Source organism: Nerophis lumbriciformis, linkage group LG09 (genome assembly GCF_033978685.3).
Source record: "Nerophis lumbriciformis linkage group LG09, RoL_Nlum_v2.1, whole genome shotgun sequence".
Lineage (NCBI taxonomy): Eukaryota > Metazoa > Chordata > Actinopteri > Syngnathiformes > Syngnathidae > Nerophis > Nerophis lumbriciformis.
In genome coordinates, this window is record NC_084556.2 from 15,387,721 (window position 1) to 15,403,098 (window position 15,378).

Below are 15,378 nucleotides of genomic sequence, written 5' to 3' on the forward strand. Positions count from 1 at the left end.
GTGTGTGGCATTGTTAGATTGCAAATCCTTCTGACACGTGCTAAATAAAATGCAAAATAGTGCTCACAAAACAGCAATGGGTGTTGATAAATGACATTGCACGTGCTAAATACGGTACTTATATTTGCTTTATCTCCTCTCAGTATTGTTGGCGTATTGATGATCAGCATATATTTTGCATATCAATGAAGACACAGACGCAAAATGGATTGCACCCCTTGTTCTGCTCACTTAAAAGGCACAATCTACTTTGGCTACGCTTAATCGATCAGCTTTGCCTGTGCTATCGGGTTTGCACGTGTTTTAATACAGTATATGCCAACCTTCAATAAATAAGGCCCTTAGTTGCGGCGTCATGCATCGATTTTCTGTACTTTGTTTCATCTAGGATTTTATTGCAAGAAAAATGGCCAATTTTGGGGAATGGATACACATTTTGACTGAGAGAAAAAAATTGCTGAATGAGCAGAATATTTTCAAATTATGTTCTAGCTAAATTCAATGAAAAAAGGTATTGGGTGCATTTAAAAAAAAAAGGAAATATTTTACATTAAGCAGGATTTTGAAATTATTCCAGCTCAAGACACAAACCCCTCCCTTCTTAAAGTACATCGTGTCTTTTCATAACATCAACCATTTTTGGCAAGCATATAGTCACATAACATTGCTGCATGTACAAGCAGGCCTCACCAAACATGAATCAAACGAGAACGAATTAGCGCCACCCTGTGGATGTATATATTAAGCAAGCAGCTTTATTGTACAGTACATTCATATCAAATATTTGGTGCAGCAGTGCTTGGCGAACCCAGCCGAGTAAATGACGCTGAACATAGTGCAACACGATACAAAACCGAAAGATTTCACATACAGGATACATAAAAAGATTCTATGGTCATCACATTCACTTTAAGTCCAACCATGATTGTACAGTCTTCCATATATTGTGACACAAATCAAGCAAACATAAACTCAATTGTGATTTTGCCCTTTTTTTTCCAGTGTAGTTTGACAGCCCCCGGAGTTCATCAGTGCGCAACCACAAGTCCAAATGTGAGGAAGAGCAGCAGCATCCATACGGAGCCTTCAGTAGCAGGTGCTGTAGTACGTAAGACAAATGACAGCAATTTAAACCCATTCTCGTTTACTATCCTTTTATTTTGCTACAATAATCTATGTATAAATATATATGTATGTATGTATGTAGATATACATACTGGATATATATAAATATATATGTATGTATGTATGTAGATATACATACTGGATATATATAAATATATATGTATGTATGTAGGTAGATATACATACTGGTTATATATATATATATATATATATATATATATATATATAGTGGCGGGCCGTGCGTTTCCCACCTAGGCCTTCAGTGATGTCCGACTTCAATGATTACCTCTCAAAATTACTTCTCATTTATGTCACCACATGACCATTGCTGGAGAAATACTATACAGAAACACATTTACTGTGTATTGAACCACATCAACAGTGTACAAAACGGGTTATTTTCTTGCGCATTTAAAAATAAAAAAAACCTGCATCAGCAATTAAAAGATATCTTATGTGGTACTGTCAAGATTTAAATTGCAAAAATGTATTGAACCACATCAACAGTGTACAAAACGGGTTATTTTCTTGCGCATTTAAAAATAAAAAAAACCTGCATCAGCAATTAAAAGATATCTTATGTGGTACTGTCAAGATTTAAATTGCAAAAAAGTATAAATGTGAAAAAAATTAACAAATAAAATATTAGAACTTACAATTTGTAGAACCCATTCGACGCCGTATAAGCCAGTGGTGCCGCTCGTTGTGTGGCGGGCATTTCCCCATAGCTCCCGGGGTTGGCCCACATCGTCTCACAAGATGTAGTTTCTCTTTAAATATCCTTCTTGAAAATCGCCTTGCAAATATATGTGTTGTCTTGTCTAATCATAAAAGATGCAGACGAGGCGTGTTGGCTGAGTTCTTAAAGTTTACTCTACAGCGTGCTCATCAAAAACATCCAGCTGCCGGCATGTCTACATTCAACAACCTAAACGGGGCTACTGCACATGCTCTTCACTACTGTGGCATGCTGGGTAATGGAGTTCTTACATCACAACATATATCTGCCTTAGGCCAGCTAGAAGGCCTTACTGACAACAGCTCGTGATCGGATTGGCTATCACAACTGTCTGTCAAATGTTTGTGTCTGTTCACTTACAGTGCACAGACGCCCGCATTGTTGATTCTGAAGGCCTCGGACAGATTTGGTACAGCATGGCAACATAAGCTAGCAGAAATCTGATTGGATAAAAACTCGAAAATCTAAAAACAACAGCGCTGGAAGGAGCATAATATGACATGAAGAGAATATGAATACTTTTAGATATTTAGGGAAAGTAAATAAAAAATTACTTTTATCTTTAATTATGATCATGATTTCTGGTTATGTTAGGCCAGCAGAGAAGGCCTTGCTGGCCCTGACGGCCCACCACTGTATATATATATATATATATATATATACATATATATATATATATATATATATATATATATATATATATAGGAAAAATAAAGATAAATCATATCTTACCATGTGAAGAGTTGTTTGAATCTGAAAAAAGGCAGATGGTAATCAGTGAGCGAAATCCTCTGTGGTCTGTGTTAAACAAATGTATATACAGTGGTACCTCAACTTAAGAGTGTTTTGAGATAACAGCTGTCTATCAGCTAATTGTTATGCTTTAGCAAGCAAAAATTTGAGTTACAAGCATCCCGGCTATTAGTTGAAATTGAATTGTGACAAATGTGACAAGCTCCGCCAAATGTCACAATGCAGGCTAAAGTGGATCAAATCAGATTTTTTTTTTTAAATATGATTTTTTTCGAGTTGACTGAGTAGTTAAAAAATTAAATGTGATCTTTATTAGACTCCGTTATAAACACACACAGGCCCCAATGTGGCCTCGACGTCACTTGCAAGTGCAGTTCGATAAGGTGAAAACAAGGGAAGTTGACTGGATTCCGTAAAAGAACAAGGAAGTCACTACTAGATGAGAAAACATGGACGCCACAGATCAGCTTGTTAGTGGTTTGAAAAGATCTGATTCCAAACATGTTCAGACTACCTCCTTATGTGGCCTAAATCTAATGCGAAAATATCATATTTTAAACACTTTGGAGCGTTTGGATTGGCAAAAAAAAAATCTGATCCGTGTCACTTGGGGGCAAAAAAAATCAGATTTGGTGTCCATTGTAAACTGAACCAAACTGAACCCGGTAAAATTAGCCCAAAAACATCTGGTCTTACTTGCTAGCATTACCTTATAGGGGGATATTGACATCATTTTGTTTTCCAATCTTGCGAACAAAGAATGAGTGTAAAGGACAGTGCTGAGTGTGGATTATATTAATAAAAATAAAAATAAATCATCATTAAAAAAATGATCGACCAAGGTGAAGCAGTTTTAGCGTACACTGTAAAAAAAAGTAACATCTAAAGTAATTTACTGTGAAATATCTTTACAGACATTTCCTGTAAATGCAGAGCTGTGATTTTAGGGTCAATTACAATAAAGTTGCACATAAATGCTGTAACTTCACAATCGTGATGTTATAGTTACAGTACTTACAATAGAATTACATCTGTATGCTGTAAGTTTACACTTGTAATGTATGTACTCCCTCTGTCTAACAGCATATCGCCACCTACTGTACAAGAGTGTGCAACATAGTCTAAGGAACCTCTCACGAGACAAATCAGTTTGAATTGACAGCAATATTTTGTGATATTACAGAAGACTTTGATTACAGTATTTTATTTTGAAATAACAGTTAATTACACCGAAATATAAGGGTATTGTGATTTTTACAGTCATTTGTTGTAATGTTACAGTACATTTTGATACAGTATTTTACTGTGGAAAAAATGCTGTGAAATCCAGGTAAATGGTAGTCTGCACCATACTGAAGCAGAATGAGTCTGACGGCAGCCAAGGATGTTAAATGATATTAAACGGCAGACATTTAACCATGAAAATATGGTAAAGCTGCTGATGGTGTGTTTGAGGGAGAACGTAGCTGGTAGGAGATAACATAGAAGTACATTTCCCATACTAAATGCTGTCCATTGTTATTACATTACTTCATAAAACTACTGTATTTGTTTGTAGTACATTCTGTTGTATTGTTTTTATATAATATTTCTTATCTAAAAGTATTTTTTGCTGTTTAAAATGCATGTTACACGTTCAAATTGTGCTGTTTTTTGGGGGAGACAAGCACCACTTCAATTCATTTCAATGGGAGACATTGATTTTAAGTGTTTTAAGAGCTCCATCAAAGAACCAATTAATGTTGTGAGTTGAGGTACTACTGTAATATTGGACGCACCTTTGATGGTAAACGTGGTCTCCATGCCTGCATGGATATGGTCGGTCACGTGACAGTGGAGCAGCCAAGTTCCCGGGTTTCCAGCCACCATCTCCACCGTTTGAAAAGTCCCCGGGAAGAGGTCAAAGACGTCTGCGCGGTGCACGCGGTCCGTCTGACACAAAACAGACAGCTAATCTTGCTGACACGATAAACATATAGAATTATTTTTACCCCACCCGTTGTGTGTGTATGTGATTCACCTTGTAGGTAAAAGTCTCAGCGTGAAAGTGTACGGTGTGCATGTCCACCTCGTTGCCCATCCCCAGTAAGTACCAGTCCACCTTTTGGCCCTGGGTCATCTCCAGTCCTCGTAGGTTACCATACAATTTACCATTAATCCCTACAAAACACAGATTGAAACCAAAGATCGAATAATGCTTGAGAAACAAAATATTTTTTAGGCTAAATCTGTGAAACCTTAATATTTGACTTGAACAACATTAGGCACATTTGCACAATCTAATGAGATTTAATAAATGACAGTGGAGTGAATACAGTGGACCCTCCAAAGAGAGCACTATCCACTAAATTAGGGGTCCCAAAACTACAACCTGCATGGTGGATCCAGCCGGCCCTCCAGCGTTCACAATCTGGCCCGCCAATCTGATCCAATATTAAAAAAAATATTATTATAATTTTTTTATCTGTAAAAAAAGTATGTGAGACTTCTCTTGTTGCCTTAAATTAATGTTTAGATGTATTTAGTGTTTGGCGCGGCCGGACCTGAGTAGAAGGGGATAGAAAGAAGAAAAAAATAAGACACAGAGGGAAATTGTGGGGACAAAACAAAAAAAACAAAAAATAATAATAAATCTATTCTGCTGAGTCAACATGTCCTTTGTAGTAGTTTTAGTTTGGTATAGCAGAATCGCAGCCGCATTCATTCAAAAGCGCATAGAGATAATTGCTAATTTAGCATGCTTTGAACGCCGTCATCGTGACAGATTTATGGCCGTATTTAAGTTGATATTGTAGCCAATCCTTTTCCCTATATATATAATTTGTAAAGAACATTGTTTTTTGTAGTTTTTGCCTATTTTTTGTGTTTTGCTTACTTTTTCAATTAATGCCAAAGTGGCATAGCAGGTTTGAATTGGCTTCACTGCGATAGGAGATATTGACACTTTTTCTTTTCCCTTGGACCTATCAACCTGTTTTTTTACCTTCTCATATAAACTTTGAACATTATCTGGAATATAAATATAACTATTAGATGTATTGGATTGAACTGAATTTAGTTGTAAATGTAGTCTTTGTGTTTTTTTATCATACGTGGATAGGTTGATTGGCAACACTAAAATTGGCCCTAGAGTGTGAATGTTGTCTATTTGTGTTAAAAAAAAAAGAAAAAAGTTAAAGTACCAATGATTGTCACACACACACTAGGTGTGGCGAAATTATTCTCTGCATTTGACCCATCACCCTTGATCACCCCCTGGGAGGTGAGGGGAGCAGTGAGCAGCAGCGATGGCCGCGCCCGGGAATCGTTGCCGATGAGGTGGCGACTTGTCCAGGGTGTACCCCGCCTACCGCCCAAATGCAGCTGAGATAGGCTCCAGCACCCCCCCCCGCGACCCCGAAAAGGACAAGCGGTAGAAAATGGATGGAGGGATTGGTTACTTATGGTAAATACAAATAGTAATAGTAAACCCTCATTTACTGCTGTTAACTGGTTCCTGGCCTGGCAGTGGTAAAATAATATCCGCGAAGTAGGAATTTTATAAATGTAAAATTCTCATAGCTGGAGCATAAAAAACTGTTGAAGGCTTTCTAAATACAGTTTAACATTAAGGAAGCCCTCTAGACATGAAATAGCACCCACATGGTCACCTTTACAAGTCGCAAACTTCCAAGCGACGACTTTATTATAATACTCACTAGGCTGTAGTCAGCCCTAGTTTTTTGGCGTGTTAAACAAGTAATTTTATAGACAGAAATGGGGCCACAAACCAAATCTTGTTTAGGACCACAAAAAATCTATGGTCGGTCCTGGATGCGACAAGGGCGTTAACTCCATAAGTGATGAATTGAGAGAGACAGAAATTTGACGAAAGCGATCCTCTCCTTATGTTACCGTGCATCTTGTTGCTCTCCTCAAAGGCTTCATCTGGTGTGAAGTTGTCAGGGTTCTCCCCCAGGTACTCTTTGATGTTGTCTTTCAGATAGTGGGACTGGTTTTCATCATGGACAATAAAAAGCAAAGCGAACTCCTTCTCCACGTCCGTCCTCTGTCGGTCGGGCCCCTTGCCCCTCAGAGTACCACGCCTGCAGACTATCAGCGGGCCCAGAAGACCGCTGTATACATCCTGAACATACACAAATGCTCTATCATTAACATGTCACGTGTCCTCTTGGGTTTAAACCTCCACTGTAAAGGCCATGTGCTGTCAAGGGAAATTGTCTTACGTCTTCAGGGAGAACAAAGTAATCTTGCCAAAATTGTAACAAAGTAATAATCTGTGTACTAATTATTTTATCCATATGCTATATTTCAAATCCTATATATTTCAGCCAAGTTAACAATTAACACTGTTATGACACACTGTAAACATTGTGAGCTTCCATGTGACTTTTACTGTATACAGGCAAGGTGTACCTTGATGAAATCAACATCTGAGTAGTAGGCGTAGGAAATGCAGTTTGGGTCCGAGTCCCCCGGTCCAGAGCGCTCAGGTACATCCCACTGCACCGTCATCACGTAGCCTGTTAAGACATTATAGATACATAAGCACAGTTTGACGTGTTCTACATTTAGGGCCTGATTTACTAGAGGGTTGCTTGTATTAAAACACACGGAAAACACAAAAGCTGATCTACTAAGCTTGTCCGCAGGAGATTGCGTCTTTTAAGTGAGCAAAATAAGGAGCGCAATCCATTTAGCATTTCTATCTGCATGAAAATGCATAATATATGCTAATTATTAGAACTCCTACAGTACTTGGAGAAGGAAATGCAAATATAATAATTTAGCACTCACAATTTGATTTATCAAGACTGCAGCTGCTGTTTTGCCTCTACATTTAGAACGTCAGAAATGTGTGTGCAAACTGGCAGTTGCAAAGAATTGGCTGTAAGAAAGGAGGTGATTGCACTGCAAAGACAGATGATTGGGAGAGAATCCTCCATTCGTGTGTGTCAACAGATATAGACTGTGAGAAATAACAAAAATATTAGACATATTGTCTATTCAGCAATATAATTTTATAATTGTATAGCTGTTTGATGACTTAAGAAATTGATTAAAACAAATTCAATTTGTTTCGATGTCTGCTTGCGTTTTTTTAATGGCTTTTCGTTTTTTTTCATATAGAAGATACTTCATTATTATATATCCAATATGAAAAAACTTCTTGCAACATAAATGTTTACATGCATTTTTTGGCCCATTCCATATGCACCACCACATCAGCGGCACCTACCAGAGTGCATCTTAGCTTCAGTGTGCTAAAAATTTGGTTCTGTTGTGTAGATTACAATTCTTTATTGCACAAAATGTGGCCTGTGCTGCATATTGCACAACATAACGAAACGGCACATGTTGGACCGTTGGAGCAAAGCATGTCATGAATGTGGAGGGAAATCAATGTCTATAGGAACAGCTTCTATAGTGCATGCAAAATCCTCTTTTAAATAGGGCTGTCTGGGCCCCTTTTGTACTTGTCATCAATTGTACACGCAGTCTTAGTAGATCACCTGCAACATGCCCTCTGTGCAAGTTTATAGTTTGCACACGTTGTTTAGCGTGTCATATTTAGATCTTAGTAGATCAGGCCCTCAGTTTCGCTTGCATTTTTACCGGGTTCGACAGCAATCGAAGTGCCACTGGCTTGAACTCCATGTGCATTAATGTTATACAGATAGCTGGCTTTGTTCTTGAATGTAATCACGATCTGTTCTCCCACCTCTGCCTTGATGACTGGACCTACACGGGAAAAAGATGAATAGATTTAACTACCAAAACATGAAAAAGACCCTAAACTGGCTCTTACAGGGCTTATATGTACAATATATCACAACAGTGATTATGTTGCTCTCATTTCAGCAAACATTTTAATGATATCTTCTCAAAGGACAAAACTATGAATGAAATTGATATTCTTGTGAGTAGTCAGTGTACAGCTTCTATAGATTTGCTATCCATTGAAAATGAGTCAACACACAAATAGTTGGAAAAACGAGTAGCAAAATCACTGTCTTGTTTGCTGTAAAAAAAACAGTGGTGATAATGTCATGGTCTGGGGCTGCAATCATGTACTGCAGTGTTCTGTGACATAATGATGCAGAGCATGATACCCTCCCTTGGGAAAATGGGCCACATGGAATTTTTCCAACATGGTAATGACACCAAACACTTAGAAGATGCTAAAGGTGATGGAGTGGACAAGTAGGTCCCTCCAAAGCTAAACCTAATGTGGCATCCTTAAGGGAACTACACTTTTTTGGGGAATTTTGCCTATCGTTCACAATCATTATGAAAGACATGACGATAGAGGGTTTTTAAAAATGCATTTCAACTTGTAAATTAACATAAATAAAAGTCATCTTAAAGCAGAGTCAATGACAGGTCAGCTATTTCGTCCATAAAATTTAATAAATAACTATTCAAAAACCGCCAACAATACTCCACTTACATTTTGTGACTTCAATATTAACCAAGTATTAGTGATATTGTTATTACAAGCGATAACGCAGACAGACTATTTATAGCAGCGCTGTGATCACAAGCTTGTGTCGACATGATTGACTGGCGAGGTGTTTCCTTGCTTCCTTGCTCCCTGGAAGTTTATTGTAGATCGTAAATTGTGCATTTCACCTGGACAGAAGAAGTCTGAGGACGTATTCCGACAAGTCGGTACACTTAACAGCCATTTAGGACCCGAAAATAGCCAGAACGACACGAAAAGGTCTCCGTCCCATTTCTTCATGAGGATTATGGTCATTCTTCATCTAAATGGGAATATATTAACATATAGCAGTCTGCATCCCAATGACAGCAGACATTGTACAGTAAGTGATGTTTTATTATGTTTGTTGATTCTCATGAAGTCTGCAGTAAGTAATGCTTAAAATGAGCAAAATACGTAAATATTAAATGCTATTATAAATGTGGCCATTACTACATTACATACATACTTACATCATGTATATAAAACCTTAATGAAGGTCTTTGGATGTTTTGTTTTTTTAAAGATGTGGGATCTGAGCCGAGGATGTCGTTGTGGCTTGTGCAGCCTTTTGAGACATTTGTGATTAAGGGCTATATAAGTAAACTTTGATTGACTGATTGAATGGCTTTATAGGCAGAATAGTGCGACTCCCATAGGCTCGATTGTAAGCGGACTTTTGATTTAGAATGCAAAAAAATAAATTGGCATGTCTCTCATAGGCAAAATTCCCAAAAAACAACTGGAATGTTGAGGTTGACTTACAAGACATTTTGCCTCTCATCAGTATAGGCACAACTTGGGGAAAAAAATGTCTACCAACACAAGTGAGGTTTAAATACAATGTCTCTCCACATAAAATCACATTCATTGGCTGTCATTCACATTTTGTCCAAGTCAGAAAAATCAACCACTGATGACTGGCACATAACACCTTCAGTTGTAGCTTGATTAAGCACGAAGGGCACACCTGAAGCAAAGATGGTTGTGTCGTGTTGGGACATGTTCACTGTGAAGTGTATTCACTTGTGTTGCCAACTATTTAACCAAAAATGTCAATGGGTTTAGTCTTTTTTGGGCACTAACGACTCCGTCATAGCCAATCTTCATTTATTTAGTATCATCACTTGAGAAGATATACTGTACTAAAGTAGGGGTGTAATTATTTTTTCAAAATTTTCTGTACATCCGTTTTTAATTAGCTATACTTAGACTTAATAATTACCCAAAATTCCCAAGTGCTGTTGGTTGCCATTCCTTCTCTTCTGAACTCTGAAGGTGTCATCGGTGTATTCTCGATACACCGCCTTCTTGTAGCGGGAACCGATTTGATTTAGCCCTTTACCCACAAATATATCGCCTGGACTGGAATAAAAACAATAGCATTTACATCGAATAATACATTTCATCCCACATCCCAGGCCTGCATACCTGTCCTCAGATGTGCTGTGGTGTTTCTCCAGCTCCCACTGCCTGTCAGGCGAGTAGTCCCACTCCACTTCTTCAGCCGCGATAAAATACTCAACCGTGTTGGTAGGCACAGTGTGCATGCTCTTTATGTTGCGGCCCGGGCAGGAGGTCACCCTGTACTGTTGCCTCATTCCGGCTGAATAGTGGTCTGTTACCCTGCAGCTCACCTCGTAAGTGTCTGTCAGATAAAGAAAAAGAAGAAGACGATACACTTTATACACTTGTAGGAGCTTTCACGCAGAGCATCTTATTCTCATAACTACAACAATTCCTGTGGAAATTTTGACTGGGCCTGCTACTGTACCGGTTGTGAACCTCTGGCCCGACTTGGCCTTTTAAACAACAGTTGGGCCACTCAACTTAAGAGAGGCCCAACTTAAGTGTTTAGCGCTAAGAGCACATTTTTTTGTCATATTTTAACAGGACCCTTTTGGGTTAACTCTAAATTCTTCCACTTTTGAATAATTTGACTGAAAAGTCAGGGCAGTTGCTAGGAATTCTGGGCCTCCTGATTACCGTATTTTTCGGACTATAAGTCGCAGTTTTTTTCATAGTTTGGCCGGGCTCCAGTGCGACTTATATATGTTATTTTTCTTTTTTTATTATGCATTTTTGGCAGGTGCGACTTATACTCCGAAAAATACGGTACTTGTCTGTGTTAACGCTTATAATAACAATATCACTAAGACTTGGTTAATATTCAAGTCACGAAATGGAAATTAAGTATTGTTGGCGCGTTTTTTATTTTGAATGTGAATACAATTTTAGCATGATACATCATATATTTTTATTTCTCTTTACAACATGTCCAAAAAGGTGTAGGAAAAAGCAAACTTTATTTAATCCTACCTCCTTTCCACTTCATAGCAACGACTAACACATATTTTCACTTCCTGTTCTCAATTTGTTACACAATTTACATCAATGAATTCAAAATACAACAGTTCTCCTACAGTATTGTTAAGTCCGTTATGTTATATATAATGACATGAATAATGTATTTTTTCAATAAGTTTAAGACGTGTATCATAATTATTTTTCATTGTACTTTGTAAATACTTAAACTGCATCAAATTAGTACATTGTTTGATTTCTTTGCATACTCCATTCCATAATTTATTCTCACATAGTAAATGTTTTAAGTGTTGTACATGCATACAAACGTTTTAAGTGACATTTTTCTCTAAGGTTATATTTCTCTTATTTTTCTGAGAAGCAGGTTATAATTTGCTTGTGCATTGAGTGGCCCAACTTAAGAATGTTTTGTGATAAGAGATGTATCTTGGCTAATTGTTGTTCTTTGAGTTAAAAGCAAAATTTGAGTTACAAGCATCTGCGCCATTAGAATCAGATGATATTCATTGAGTTGAAGAACAAAATCATCAAAAAGATGGCTTGGCAAAGCATATTGATAATACACTGCTAGTCTGCACCAGACTGAAGCAGAATGAGTCTAACGCAGTCGTAAATGCTAAAATAATATCTAAATGGCAGACATTTATCCATTCAAATATTAAAAAGCTGCTGATGGTGTGTTTGACAGAGAAGCAGCTGGAAAGAGATATCGTAGAAGTTCACTCTCTAAGGTAAGTGCTGTACAGTATTATTACATTACTTCAATAAACTACTGTGGTTGTTAGTAGTACGATATATTCTATTGTTTTTATACAACTTTTTTTTATCCTAAACTTTGTTTTTCTTTTAAAACATGTAACATGTAAAAAAGATTTAGGGGCCAAGCCACAAATAAAACAATTGCAACTCCTTTCAATGGGAGACATTGATTTAATTTAGTGTTTTGAGGTAAGAGCTACGTCAGAAAACCAATTAAGCTTGTAAGTTGAGCTGCTACTTAATCTTTGAAAAAGAAATGCTGACAGCGGGCATGCTAGCAACCCACAAAGTAGCAGTGAGTGGCTCCATTACGCAAATTAACGTCTGACATGCATTAGATTACATTAGTTTATTTCAAAGGACACAATGCAATTTCATAAAAGACATGACTACACACGGTTTAAAAAGCCAGAATTAGCCAGAAGGCTAGTTTTCATCTGCTGTCAGACCCCGAATTACTTCTACTACAACAGTGCGGTAGAGGTGTGTGTCAGGTGTTGGCGTACTGTCTCTGCTCCACCTCCAACCCCTTTAAAAACTGCTTGTAAACCTGGGACAAAGTCAACCACCACAAAGTCGTAAAAGTGTATTCACAAATGCAGTTTGACCCCTGACTAGGGTTGCCTCAATTATGTAATTAATTACGATGGAATAACGGTGTGGGAGAGATAAAAAGTGAATTGCAAATTACTTTTCGTCTGTTAAATCTTAGTTTGTTTTCTTTAAATTTAAATCGATTTTGTTCTGCATAGTTTCATGTTATTTGTGATCAAAAGACTAGAGGGTTGTGATAGTCACTAACAGAGTGAACCTATTGACTGGCTCATTAACATGAATGAAGGGACTGGTACGTTGCAGCGATTTCATTTTAACATTTACCCTACATATCGGTCTTTAAACCAAGGCGTAGACAGCGGCAGCTTTGTGCAGCCTGGACACTCCTCTCTGCTCTGACTGCAGCCAGGACTGCTGCGCGAGGCTCCTGTCAACCTAACCGTCTGTGAGGAGGGGCTCACGGCAGCCCCCGCTGCTCGTCAAGCATATTAACTGCAGAGTGACATGTGCATTCATGTCTCCAAAACATCCGGGAAAGTCGCTAGATTAATCGCTTGTTGCTTTTGAAGAAAACTTTTGTTAAGAGGAGTTGGAAAGTTGCCAGATTTAGCGAGAAAGAGGCTTCTAAAAGTAGCTCTGAAGAAAGAATACTGCAAGGTTGATTTAGTCCCCAATATTTCTTCCAGTGCTGCCCCAGTCTAAATTGGGGCCCTAAGCAGAGTATTTTTTTTCGAGGCCCCCTCATTACAAAAAAATGTCACACTTTTTTATTGATGTGAAACAATTTTTGTTTTGTTTTGTTTGTACTAAAACAAAACCATGGGGGAAAAATGCCTAAAGGGGCCCTACGATGATTTTAATCTGCATTTAAAATCTTATCATGGGTACTTTAACTTTAACTTTATAGTTCTCAAACTTTTCTCACCAAATACCACCTCAGAAAACACTTGACTCTTCAAGTACCACCATAATGACCAACAATAAAATACAGTAGCAGGCCAAAGCATTGATTCAAAACAAGACAGATGTTTCATTTAGCAAGTATATTAGAACATTACACAGTTTAAACAGTAACATTTTGTTTGAATATAGGAAAATAAAACATGTCTGCGTACCACTAGTGGTACCCGTACCACAGTTTCAGAATCTTTGATCAATATCATATGCATTGGATATGCTTTCAATATATATCTTGAAGATGTCACCGAAATTTTTCCTCCCAGTCACTGGTTTGAAAAGAAACTTAGATTCACCCGGTCACAACTTTAGGTAAACCTGCACACTCTGCAATCGAACAAACCTGCACAAAAATGTTTTGGTTATAGCAGCTTTTACGTCACTGCATGTTGCACGTTGGTGTTGTTCTGCGCATGGCAAAATTAGATGTAAATAATACTTCATTCTAACTTTTTGTGTTTTCTCATAGCCTAAAGCAGAGCTTGACATACTGTCTAAATAAGTGCTGCCGCCTTTCGGCGATGTCACGATGTAGCCAGACTGCAAAACCCTGCCAACACAGCCATGCAGAAATGTGTGCAAGCTCATCCCAAAACGCACAAACCTTTTGATTTGACGCTTTGGCATTGTTAAACAAGAGTATCCAACATTTGTAACATTTATACGTCAGAAAAGACAAAATTCACCATAGGTCCCCTTTAATTTTTTTTTTGTGTGTGCAAAATAACAATTTACCATTATTAATGCAACCAGCCCTCACGACCCTGAGAGGGACAGAATATGGTAGAATATGGATGAATGGATAACATAAATGTGTAAATCATTGTAACTCATTTCTGAATGGGATTCGAACCCAGTACTAGTGCTTATCTCGAAAAGCACTCATGCTCATGTAACGATATGAACATTTCCTGTCACAAATATTCTGACCAAAATGATCACTATTATCATAGTATTGTCGAATGTGCTGTAAAAGTACTTATACATACACTGAAATCTTTTGACCAAGTTATTAGACAAAAAAAAAACCTTAGATAAATAGACACTGTTAGAAAACCCATGTTGCATGTTTCGCGTTTGCTTTAGTGTTTTGGTTTTAGTTTTAATAGCTTTTATTGTTTCAAATATTGATTTGTACTGTAGCACTTTAAGATGTATTAAATGAAAAGTGCGTAACAAATAAAATCTATAGATATTACTTATTATTTCTGGCCGGTGTTGTGTCCTAGTCTGTTCAGCGCTCCTTGAACGCACCGTAAAAACACCTCTGTCTGGTAATCCTCGATCACTTAGGCTCAGAGAGCACAGCTTCTGGGTTCAATGTGCACAGTTGAATAGCTTAGAAGCTCAGACAGCAATGTGTTTATTTAAGTTCAAATAGGGGTATATTGTTTTTTAATGGGGAAAAAAGTTAATGTCTCTTGTTTTCATGTTAGCATTTAAGCTAGCAAGCTAGTACCACTCAGTTTGTGAGTTTATCAAAGTTAAACTTAAAACATCAATACTAACCGTCTGGGGTTTTACTGCGGTTATCATCATTACGGTTTATCTTTACATCGCTAGCGGCGTGATAGTTGAACTACGAGGGGAAATTTGTCATTATATTCTTATCAGTGACAGCACAGGAAGTAGCTAGGAATACGTGGATGGTAAAATCTCATACAAAGCGCCCTGTCATTCA

The 15,378-nt window shown here is 37.7% G+C and overlaps 1 protein-coding gene across 1 annotated transcript in view; it reads right to left on the minus strand.

Annotated features, from left to right (window-relative positions):
- Positions 1-729: 729 nt before the first annotated feature.
- Positions 730-15,378, minus strand: part of hephl1b (hephaestin-like 1b) — a 38,290-nt gene continuing 23,641 nt past the window's right edge. Inside the window, exons 12-20 of the mRNA XM_061962502.2 lie at positions 10,533-10,749; positions 10,327-10,466; positions 8,234-8,359; positions 7,034-7,140; positions 6,512-6,743; positions 4,638-4,777; positions 4,396-4,549; positions 2,597-2,617; positions 730-1,099 (exon numbers count right to left, since the gene is read on the minus strand). Coding sequence (XP_061818486.1) covers positions 1,029-1,099; positions 2,597-2,617; positions 4,396-4,549; positions 4,638-4,777; positions 6,512-6,743; positions 7,034-7,140; positions 8,234-8,359; positions 10,327-10,466; positions 10,533-10,749 — 1,208 coding nt within the window. The 3' untranslated portion in view covers positions 730-1,028. The remainder of the gene's footprint in view (positions 1,100-2,596; positions 2,618-4,395; positions 4,550-4,637; positions 4,778-6,511; positions 6,744-7,033; positions 7,141-8,233; positions 8,360-10,326; positions 10,467-10,532; positions 10,750-15,378) is intronic.